The 12,071-nt window shown below is 38.9% G+C and overlaps 1 protein-coding gene across 2 annotated transcripts in view; it reads left to right on the top strand.

Annotated features, from left to right (window-relative positions):
* Positions 1–12,071, top strand: part of wrap73 (WD repeat containing, antisense to TP73) — a 49,487-nt gene that overhangs the window by 27,858 nt on the left and 9,558 nt on the right. Inside the window, exons 1-4 of one of the 2 annotated variants that reach the window (XM_042492109.2) lie at positions 3,821–4,000; positions 4,642–4,729; positions 5,949–6,101; positions 7,057–7,173. In XM_042492109.2, the coding sequence (XP_042348043.1) occupies positions 4,661–4,729; positions 5,949–6,101; positions 7,057–7,173 (339 nt within the window). In that variant the 5' untranslated portion in view covers positions 3,821–4,000; positions 4,642–4,660. Of the gene's footprint in view, positions 1–3,820; positions 4,001–4,641; positions 4,730–5,948; positions 6,102–7,056; positions 7,174–12,071 lie in introns of those variants that run through there. The other variant, XM_088082332.1, reaches the window with a different exon arrangement.

The following is a 12,071-nucleotide window of genomic DNA, read 5'->3' as shown; positions in this document are numbered from 1 at the left end:
CACTCCGAAGGGAAGCTCCTTTCCCCTCCGCAAAGTCTGAGCATCACCCCCTTCGCCTCGGTCTCAAAATAACACAGCCTGCACTGCAACCTTCAAATGTGTTCAGACAGCGGAGCATCAAGACGTATAGATGTGCAGTATTTATCCTCTGCTTGTCTAAACCAGGAGGTCCACGCACTTTGCTCAATAATCAGTTTCACAATCACACAAAAGTGTCTTATTTTGACAGAGCAGATAAAGACATCATCGTAAATGTTTAGAAAAATGTACCTTCAAAGGAGGACACCCGGGTCTCTTTGCGAGGGTTTGAGTCAAAAGAGTTGTCAAATAAATCCGTGTTTGTCATTTCCACAAAATCGAATAGACTGCCAAACTGACAAAGGCACGTGTCCAGCTAGTCTCAAGTCTGATGTGTCAATGAACACACCAAACAGAAAATGCTTTCGGGCATAGGCCTATTTGTTCTCCCGAAGTTTACTCGGCTATATGCACAGTTGCGCAGCGTCATATCTCCTTAGTAACCTCTGAAAGACTGCACAAGAGAAAGTGTCGTGAAGGTGCACGACTTCAGTGCGCGCTGCGGAAAGCCATCCTAAATGCAAACCTTTCCTCTGGAATCAGTAATTTGGCTGCGCGTGAGCATATATGTGTGACCTTTTCTCTACATTGTTTCGTAAAAGTGACCCTGTAAGTTTAAGTGAATCCATTTGTACAGTAAGTTTATCTCTACACTCATGTAACAGGGGTCTTTCAGTTTGGTTTGAATCGATTGAAGATATGGAGCTCAATACACATCTAAAGTGATGTCATGATTATTGAACAAAGGCTTGTTTTGTTTTGCAAACTGATCTTGTGACTTTTAGCACACTTAGGAGCTGGTCTAATAAAGGTTTGGCGTATGATCCAATTGACATGGCATACAAAGCTATATGATGGCTAGATGTTATGGAGTCCTGCACGCACGCGCACGCGTATGATTTGGCTCCGCAGCAGCTGTGGGGCTGCAGGTTCCCGCTGCTCCTGTGGTGGTTGCCGCCGCAGAAACCAGCTCCCATTCCCAGTTTGTCCCTCGGTGCCGCCTCGTTAGATCCCAGAGCAGTATGTGCGCTGCGCGTGGGATCTGACGAGGCGTTATCGCAGGACGAACAGGAGGAGGACCACGGGTTGGCCTCAGAGCTCACCTCCGCACTTCTAGCAGTTTAATTGGGATTCCACCTGGACACAGACCTTTTCACTTAGTCTGCACCTTAGGGAAGAATAGTCCTCTTGTCTTACCCTGACCAGAAATAATCACAAGCCAAGGCCCTATCCAAGAAGTAAACATGGGATGGCGAATTTGCCAGGGTGCCCCCCCCCCTCAGAAAATGTCAAAATGAGAAAACTCATTATCATATTATTAATCATAAGAGAAGTACAGTTAAACAGTTATACAAATTAGCAATAAATGCAAACTGCTTCTGTCTACATTGGCTATATTACAAATGCAGTGCAACACAAATTATTGACACACTTAAGTGGCCTGTCTGAGAAATATAATGTGATATAATTTAGATATAAGCCTAAATTAGGCCGTATTCTACTGGGTAAGGTGATACCACGTGGACAAACCATATGCAGATCTTCAGTACATCGTTAAACTAGAGATAACTGTAATGGCATTTTGTTAAATTTATTTTTGATTTTGATTACATAAAATAGACTACATTTTCACAATAAGAACAAATAAATAAACTATTGAACATGGCCTATAAAACCAAACACTTAGAAAAAAAAATGTTGTGGTCTGAAATGCAGGTGCTTATTGAGGTTTCTTCCAAGAACCCCAAGAAAATTTTTAAGTGTCTTGAATACCATTTAGTTACCTTATTATATAAAATGGTTTCTTGAAGTAACTCAAATAGGCTATGTTTGTGAGTTCCCCTACCCCATTTGATATTTGAGGCTCTTTTAGTTTTTACTGTGTAGGTAGGTAGGTAGATAGATAGATAGATAGATAGATAGATAGATACATTATTCGAATCAGAAATCTTGTGAATTAGACTATCGATCCCTGCTATAGGCCCTAAATAGGCTATTTGATTATACATGCACTGACAAAAAAATCCCTTTATATTTTTTCTCTTTTGATATTATTTTTTTCATCACTTGCTCTCTGCTCTGTTAATATTCTATACAAAGAAGCCTATACGTCTGTGTTGTTGTGAATCACGGCCTCTGCTGGTTCTTTACCTAAATGTCACACCATCCTTTTAACTTTGACATTGTGCTTCACTGATATTCACCTGTCTGTGTCTCCACTCCCGGGTTACGGCACCCATGACAACACAGACTTACACACATACACACACTGCCTTCCCAAGGGCCATTTTATGCAAGAAAACAGAGTCCCAACTGAAATGAAATTAATTTAAAAATTGTTTTAGATTCGATCCTCCGCAGCCCCATGTGAAATAGCTTATTTAATATGCCAAATGAGGATTCAAAGGACGAGGTTATAGTTAATGTGAAGTAGCCTATCAGTGCGTTTCGCTCGTTAAAGCACTGATTAATAAGACCAGTGCATAGGCATATAAAAACTAACGAAACAGATCCATTCTATTATGAACTGATATAAATAGGCAATATGAAATAGCCTTTTTTGAATGGCATTTAACAAAAGAATGACATTGCTATAATGAACAGTCTTTCTATTATTTTTTTTAAATCTAGGCTCTCGTGGAACTAAAAGAAAATAGTGATAGTAATGAAAGCCTAATACTTTAGGGTATACTTTAGGGATTCTTTTTAAGGCTTTCATAGTTTTTGTTTGAATAAGATTTTCTTTTTATTATTTGGCTTATTTTGAGATTAAATAACGCAGACCTTTAACAAACCACTACCCTCACTATGATCAGCTGCAAAATCACACCACAATAAAATAAACACTAAGATTTTAAACTGAGATTCGTTTTAAATATTGAGTCTTATTCGACCTTATAAAACTCTCAAGACAGCTGGGCCTTTCTTGTCAACAACCTCGTTTTTTCCCCCACATTTTGCAAAACAAGAAACAAGAAAAAAGTCAGGCCTGTTAAAAAAAAACAACAAAAAAACAAAACAGGCTTATCTAAATCACTATTCTATAGGCCATTAAAATGAATCAACCTACCTGAAGGTTATTAAAACTCCAGTCCAAATACCCAAGAATAACGCTGCGCCGAGCACCTGCCTGTTTATTATCGAACATGCCAAGAGAGTGACCCTCCATAAAAAAAACAGCAACTACAACAAAAAAAGCAAAACAAAACAAACAAACAAAAAAAAAATCGACCGACCCGACTTTACAGTTTGATAACAGCGACTGGAGATTGATTTTTCGGAGAATTAACTGCGAGGAAACAGGATGAAAATGATTTGCATGCTGTTCAGGGAAGCGTGAGCTTTGCTGAGGGAGACCAAGGAGGAGGTGAAGCGTCTTTTGCGCTGGGAGAAAAAGGGAGGCGGTAGCGCGGTTTGGGCGCACATAAGCGGGAAACCTTTTTTCATCTTGTGGGGGATATAAAAAGTAGGTCTAATTGTATTTTCCCGTACATAGCCCACACAAAAGGGAAGGTGTAGGCTAAACTATGTAAACAAAACAAAAAAAGATTAATGATTAAAGTAGAAAATGTGATTTGGTGAAAAAATAGCATCCTAAAATATCCCAAATTAGTTTACAAAATGAAGAACACAAACTGATTAACCTGTGATTAAAAAAATATTGTTGTCTATACGAGCATACACTTAGCATAATCAAGCTAAAACAGTACTGAACTACATTTCCCAGAAGGCACAGCAAATGGATGCCGATTGGACAGTACCAGTCTGTCGTCATCGGCTCACACAAACAAACTAGCAACAGTTAGAGCAACAGCCTGTGTCCCAAAGATAATCATGCGAAGAAAAAAACTTCTCTAAACTGCTTGTGGCACTTTTCGCGTCTGTCATTTTATTGACCACAGCACCGCGAGTGCCACGAGAGGTAAGTGTCACCACCAAGGGTGAAGATAGTAAAGGTTTGCCACCTGCTAAGTTGCTATCGGCGTTGTATGCTAACATAAGTATTCAATGAGTCTAGTGACAACCGACAGCTAACTTCACCATTAGCGTGTAAACTAGTGATCTCCTCTCTGTCTACTGTCCTAGACACGGTATAAATATATTAACAGCAAGATGATGTAAAGGCAGTGAAGTCGTTATTTAGACTGCGTGGCTTTATTTGTGCTTTGGCTACTTGTTTAATTAGGAGCCAGCTAGCAAGGTAGCATATCTACCTGTAGCTACATCTAGCTCTATTCTCTCTGCTAAGGTTGCACTTTAAAACGGACATAATTCGGTTTTCAATTTATATACCCATTTAAACACAATTATTTCGTGAGAAAAGAACTGTTTCTTTGTCTTTGTATGTGTGCAATGTGTGTGCAGGCTCACTGTGTGAAGCGCGTTTATTTGTTGGACTTATGGTGCCATCATGTGTTATCATTTGGGAACTACACCAGTTGATTTGAGTAGGCTGTCTTTAAAGTTGTTTCTCTCTCGTGGTTAAATGTTTGAGGAAGCTTGGGGGGGGTGTTTAAAAAAAAAAAAAAGAAAGTCACGATACTGTGATTTACTCTTTTGTAGGAAAGGCTCTGATTGGAAGATGAATTTCTCTGAGGTTTTCAAGCAGTCCAACCAGCTCTGTAAAGTTTCCCCTGATGGAAAGTATTTGGTAAGTTTTTTTGTTTTTTTTAAAATAAAAAATAATAATATTTGCTAATGTACAGTTGTAAATTGAACTGAATCTTTATTTTGAACATGTAAAACAACAACAACAACAACAACAACAAAACACACACACACACACACACACAAACAAATGTAAACAAACGTCATGGCTAAATGCAATGAACAAAAATGAAAAGACAAAAAAGGCCTATACAAAAACGCCATATGTCAAGCTCAATAGAAAATACTCAAGCCACTGAAGCTTAAATATTACATCGAAAAGGAGTAGAAAGAAGTACACACTTATTTATTCTTACCCCTATATATACATTGACATTCTTCTTAAATGACTTCCCAAATTTACATACGACCCTCCACAACATAGACAACTATTCCAGTTCTATACACATACCAATACAACTATCACAGTCATATATACAACCCAATACAATATAAACTGTTATCCAAATTGAATATACAAACCATTATAATGTAAACAGCTATTCCAGTTTTATATATGACCCAAAACAACTACCACAGATTTCTATGCAACCTATTACAATATAAACAGCTATCCTCTTTTTTAATGTATGACCCAATACAATATACAATATAAACAACCTGACAAGCAAACAAGACCATTAGCAATTAAAGTGACCATTTGTAGTGCCTGTAGTTTAATGAAGTAGCAATAATACTAGGGATGCATGATCTTGGATTTTTTGCTGATATCCAATATGCCGTTGATAGCTGATATGGATGTTTATATGTTCACTTTATTCACCACCTAATTTAAGTGATCATCAAGTCTCTTCTGTAGTGGAATTAACATCATAATATGCAAGCTCTTGTAGTGATGGGCAATCAGCAGATGGAGACATGCAATGCAATGCTTTTCAGTGTATGTAGTATTCATTCATTGTGTAAAATAAGAAAAATACTTCAACTTAGGTTTGCTGTTTTATACATGTTCACTTTGTCAATGATAAAAAGGTTTGTTAGATCGGCAGAAATCAGCATGATGGCTCATTCTGATATATTTTATTTTAAAACCCAGTATCTGCTGATACCAGTTACATGCCAATATTATCGTGCATCCCTAAATTATACTTTTAGCTCTGATTTAATTATGGTTAGATTGGCACTTGGTTACACGTAGATAAAAGTGAAGTGTGTTATAACTCATATTCTTTCTGACTTTTCTTTTTGGCTGTACTCGTCAGGCTACCTGTGTGCAGTACAGGTTGGTAGTGCGAGATGTGAGCACCCTGCAGATCCTGCAGCTCTACACCTGCCTGGACCAGATATCCCACATGGACTGGTCTTCCGACTCCCTCTTTATCCTCTGTGCCATGTACAAGAGAGGACTAGTACAGGTAGGTTATCAGAAAAGCATAGTAATGTGAGTGTGTGACTCAGCATGTGGCGTAAATGCTGATGGTCAGTCATACTTGATACTAACCCTAACCCTTCTTTATAGAGTATCACCATAATGACTGGTTAGACAACATTAGTAATATGAAGGCATTTCTTTAGGGTCCTTGTGGCAGTTAATTGCCATTCATTTTGGTGCATTTTTTTGACACTTTATAGTTTATATAATAGGTATGATAAACCACTAAGAGATTAATCAACAATTAAAATTATCTGTTGCAGACTTAAAGAACTTAATGAAACAGTATTGTCGAAGCAAAATAATGGATTTCAATTTCTAAATAGTACAGTCAAAATTTCACAAGTAACACTTTCTATATAGTGTAAAACATTTCTACATAAACAGTCTCACACGGATAGTAGTAGTGTTTCAATATTACATTGATCAAATGTGTAGACCTCAAATAAGATATAAAGTGATGCACACCAGACTCAGAGGCTGCTGTTTCAAATGAAACTCTGTTACCTGAATACAAAAACATTTGTCATTTGATGACTTTAGAACCATGCTAATTATTTCTTACGCGTCTTTAAAACTCATATGTTAGACAATAAAAAGGTAGATGTAAAAAATATATACATTGTTATTGATTCACATTCATGTAAAGAAGGGATACTGCTTTGTTTTAAAACTGGCATCATAACTGACACCGACTGTAATAATTAAAGAGCTGCAGTAGTGAAAATAAGTTCTGCATTCTAGTGTAACGTCAGTTTCTCGTGTATCATCAGACAAGTTTCTTACCTTTGAAGGGGTATCCAGCGCCAGTCTTTCATGGTTTCTGTTGCTCAAGTGTTACTGTTTGAAATCAAGTTTAGAAAGATGCAGGATGTGCGTGAGGGATGTCACCAGTGATGGCTGATTGCTGTCCTGTCTCTCTCTGTCTTTCTCTTCAGGTGTGGTCTCTTGAACAGCCAGACTGGCACTGTAAGATTGATGAGGGCTCAATAGGACTAGTCTCCTCGCGCTGGAGTCCAGACGGACGTCACATTCTCAACACCACTGAGTTCCATGTAAGTGTGAAGTTGGTGCGTGCATGGGTGCGTGCATTCATGTGTACAGAAGTTTGTTTATGCATATGCTTGTCTGGTTTCAACTGTTGCTGGCCCGCAAGGAAGGGGGGACCTGAAAATAGCCAGACACCAGAGCCTGTCTTGACCGCCCCCCCACCTGCTGCATGTATTCAGCCTGATTTCATAGCTCCCCTCCTGTTAGCGTCCTGTCATACATGGGTCTCAAGTACCTCTGGAACATGGGTGCAATGTGTATGTGCCCTTTTAATGTAAGTCTGGTATTTTCTTTGGCAGCAACTCAGATTAATGATCAGTTCAACAGCGGTAAAGAAAAAAAACCCTCAAACCAAACAAATCAGATTAAAGCGCACAGTCTAAAATACAAAGTCAGTAAAAGCTGAAAAAGAATGTGATTTAATGAGCGATCCCTAGCTCCTTAGAGAGATTATTCCACAAATCTGCTGCCATTAAGATAAGTGGTTTCGTTTAGTCATGTGTCTCACATTTAATGAAAACGGTAGTTTCTCAATGCAGAGATGCAAAGTGTCAGGCCACAGTTTGGAGCCAAGCAGAGGATGGAAGGGAGCTTATTTTAGAGATATTTTCACACAATGAAACAAGTTTTGATTTTAATTTCTCCATATGTGGCAGCAGTTCAATTGATATAAAGGCCAAATTTAACATGGTTATGCAATGAGGAATGTGAAGCTGAACTTGACCTGACCTAATCTTGTCTGGTAGCGTTTTTGGCTCTCATGTAAATGTACATCAGTGAATAATGTATTACAGTGAGCCTGATACTGGATGCTTAGGGGTGATAATGATATTAGAGAGTTGAAAAACTCTATTATTTCAGCACAGCAATTCTTTCATATACACATAATGTATCAGTGATGAACAAAAAACAGCCAGTATAGCAAAGTTTGATGCTTTATTTATAACCTTGACATTCGAATTGTAAGTCAACATTTGAAGCTGCGCAGCTTTTTATTTGTTTATTTTTTTGCATGTCTAAATTACATTCCCGTGGTGGTTGAGTAGGATTGTTTCTGACTCATGTGACCTTAACATTTCCAATAACTCCAAATTGCTGTAATTGCTAACACACAAAATGTGTTAAAAAAAAGATAGACGTAAACAAAGGGCTATTTATAGGGTGATGACGTCATATGACGACATATATTTGAAGCATCATTCAAAAACCTTAGTATAAGCTTAGAATGTAAAAAAATGACATTTGGTATAGCCCTAGTACATGAGCATATATTTGTATGGAAATATTTTTAATTTTGTTAATTGTGACCCTAAGAGTTACGCAGTGCACAGAGAACAGTGAAGGACCCAGAATCAAACCTTGGGAAACACCAGTTGCAAGATTAGATTGAGTTTGGCAGTAGTCTCTGTTGCAATTCAGTGTTTTTCTTCAGCTTTTTTCCAGTATAATATAGCCATCCCTTGGTAGTGGGTGTGACTGGTGGAAATTCTTTCATACTATTATAAAAATTATAACAAAGATTCACATTACTTTGACTACTTGAAATCTGGCATGTAAATGGCATTGTGGCTGTTGATTGCTCCTGCCAAAAACTGTCTGAAACTGAAAAACAGTTATGAGATGTTGAGTGTTTTTATAAGGGTCTGCAGAATGAAACCCAGACTAATAAAGATGTATTTCATTCAGGTCTATGCCTCTGTACTCCTGGTATAAATTCACTTCATAGTAAGCACGTGTTGTAAGGGGTGAGAAGCTATAGCAGCTCCTCTCGGGCCATGTGGAATATGATGGGGCACCATGGTGGGCCGTGTCTGTCATGCTGAACCTGACTCCAGGAATCATTTGACAGGTGTTGTGGCCCAACACACAACTGTGTCTGGTCTGGGGAAGGGTGCAGGGAGTGCAAGTGTCTGTGGTATGCCTGCTTTGTGTCTGTCTGCATCCCCCCCCCCTCCCAAAAAAAGGAATAGGACAGAAAGAAATGGAGTCTCTTTGCCTAAGAAGATATACCATAGCATCTGCATAAAATACCATAGCTCAGATGTTAGAACAAGGGTTTCCATTTTTTTTAGAGTGGAGGCCAGATTAGATAAAGTGAAAGTACTGGGGGATATAGCTTCTTGCATCATATGGGTTATTTAAAAGCAAATATGGCACATCTGTTTTATCTTTCAGGTAAAACTATTCAGTTTTCCTCTGCTCCTGAAAGTGGCAGCCCTCACTTTCAGCTTTGCGCTTCTTTGCTGTGGCCATGTCTGCAATCTAGCAGGAAATGTTTGCTGTTATGTAACCACTCTCATTGCCTGTTTACTTTCTGTTGATGAAGACACTTCAATTGCACCTGCGTGGTACATGTCAACAAAATATATGATAGGCTCTCCATCATGAGGTGAATGGAAAAAATGCAAAGTGATATTGTTTTATTAGCCAATATTGAGTGGCAGGCCACACATAGTAAATTTAGAAAGACAAACCATGGGACATTTTAAATCGGTCTGCAGGCTGCGATTGGCCCCAGGACTGGACTTTGGACATCTGTCTTAGAAAGCCTGAGTGGTTCAGAGGATCAGTATTAAAAGTATGTATTTTTAAAATATGTCTGTGTCAGATGACTTATCATAATCACTTTAAACTACCTACTGTCATTAATTTCCTGAAACAATTTGTCGAACAGTAGAAAAAAAAATTCCAACCTCTCTGAAAACTGATCATTTGCTTATATTAGAAAAAAAAAAAATAAAAATCAGGCATGTAATTGTTCCAGCTTGGGTGTTCGCTGTTTTTATTTGACTAATGTCATAGCAGGATTAAACATTCATATTTTTTTCACTTGCCTTGTCAGGTCAACATACTTGCCCAATGTTAGTCTTTTGCACCTCTTTAGTTGTTTTGTGGTTTGGCTTTTCCTATCTTTGAACCAGCCATTTGTTTCCTGATGTTTTTGAGAGAGGTATTCCTGTACTGGTTCTATCACTGAACAACTCTTTGTGAGGAGCTCTGAGAAAACTGATGTAGCGGCCTGGCACACAATACTATGGCCACATTATTCCTTACTCATCATTGTCTTGGTTAGATTTTTTTAAAATAATTAACTGATGACAAGCTTTTGTGGACTTCCACGTCACAACAGCCTCTTACCTGTGCTATTGTGCATTCAGAAATGTGTTACTGCCACTGTAACCCAGCTAAAATTGAGCAAGAAGTTAAGTACTGCTAACAGTGAGTGAGCATCCTTTAGTAGAAAAGGTTGAAAAATGAATTTAAGAGAGGCAAAGTAGGCACACGCTACCTCATCGCCAAGGGGCCCACTGAACTTACCTTCACCCCAACCCAACATTTCATTAAGGCTGTGCCAGACGGGTGTTCGTGTCAGGTTTGAATTTCAGGCCCACTAATAAACAGCCTGCTATATTAACTTGTTTAGAGACAGCTGCCTATGGTGTGGATTGTGCCACCGTGTGTGTGTTTGTCTGTCTATGTGTCAGTAAATCTGCTTAGCTGGCTGTGTGTGTGTGTGTGTGTGTGTGTGTGTGTGTGTGTGTGTGTGTGTGTGTGTGTGTGTGTGTGTGTGTGTGTGCGTGTGTGTGTTTGTGTGTGTGTGTTTGTCTGGCCTGAACTGGATATTTACAGATCTTTCTGATTTGCAGGCATACAATACGTGATTTCCTCTGACACTGTAACAGTAGGAGAATGACAGAGCATATAGGTGGTCTCAGTAGCAGCCTTAGAAATACAGGGAATCACCCTTTTTTCCAAGCAGCTAGAAATGCTCTTGAGCTTTTCCTTAAAGGCTTTAGGGTAGATCTACTATGTTTTTGGAGGTGGACAGGAAAACAGTTGTGTCATATGTCACAGATTTAATAGAAAGTCTCACAGCTGGAACTTTGCTTATGTATCATGACACTTCAACCAACTTGTCTCCTATTTAAATTGCAATCGTTTATCTTAGGACCTCACAAAATGCCACTCACACATCCATGTTAATCCACCTTTACCAGCTGAGGGGTGATAAACTGAGGATGGAAAAACTCCACCCAAGGACATCATTGAGCTTGACTTCTCTAATGGTTTTTACATTGCTGGGATGGGATTAGCAATAGCATTCTTGGCCAGTGCTGCTGGAGCCATGCTAACATGTAGCATTGTTGGCAACAGCGCTACCGCACTTAACTGCAAATGTAGGCAGCTGCTTCACTGCAACATGGGACAATAGCTCACCCATACCTATGTGTGGGCTGCGTGAGGCTCCAGTTCCTTGGTAGAATCATGAGGCTGTAATAGGAGAAATAGGCTATATTGGTTTGAGATGGTTCCCTATGTGGAATGCCAGCAGTCTAATCCTCTGCTGACAGATAGGCCTATATGGCATCAAATACACTCGCCCATTCTCTCGCACTTGCATAGGCGCGCAACAAGAATGGCTGATAGATAGATTTTATTCCAGGTTGCTGTCAGTAACTTCGGTCTACAAATGATTCCAGTTATCATGTTGCCCACAGGCTGTCCTGCTGGGAATGTTCCCTAATTCTCTGGTTTTCTTGTCATGAATACTTGCTAATAGATGCTAAGTAGTTGTGGTGGTAGAGAGTAGCTGCAGTTGTGCCACTTTGCAGTGCTTGAGAAGATCGTCTTGTCATACCATGTCAGTAAAGTTTATTTGTACAGTTCATAAAGCTGTAGTTGGTAACGGTTATAAATAAAGCTGTAATAAAGCTGTAGTTCGTAACTGTTATAAAAAAGAAACAAATGGTCACTATATCCCGATAACTGTCAAGATACTGCTCTTCAATTGTACATGGGACAGATAATCATTGGAAAAAAAAACCAAAACATTTTCCTCTGCCTCCTTGTAATTTTTAAAATGGCCTTACCGCATGTGAATGAAAACAACCAGTCGAAACCA

Source organism: Plectropomus leopardus, chromosome 9 (assembly GCF_026936395.1).
Source record: "Plectropomus leopardus strain MGB_pleo_1.0 chromosome 9, ASM2693639v1, whole genome shotgun sequence".
Classification (NCBI taxonomy): domain Eukaryota; kingdom Metazoa; phylum Chordata; class Actinopteri; order Perciformes; family Serranidae; genus Plectropomus; species Plectropomus leopardus.
Note: the sequence above shows the minus strand (reverse complement) of the source record. Positions and strands in the feature narration are given on the sequence as shown.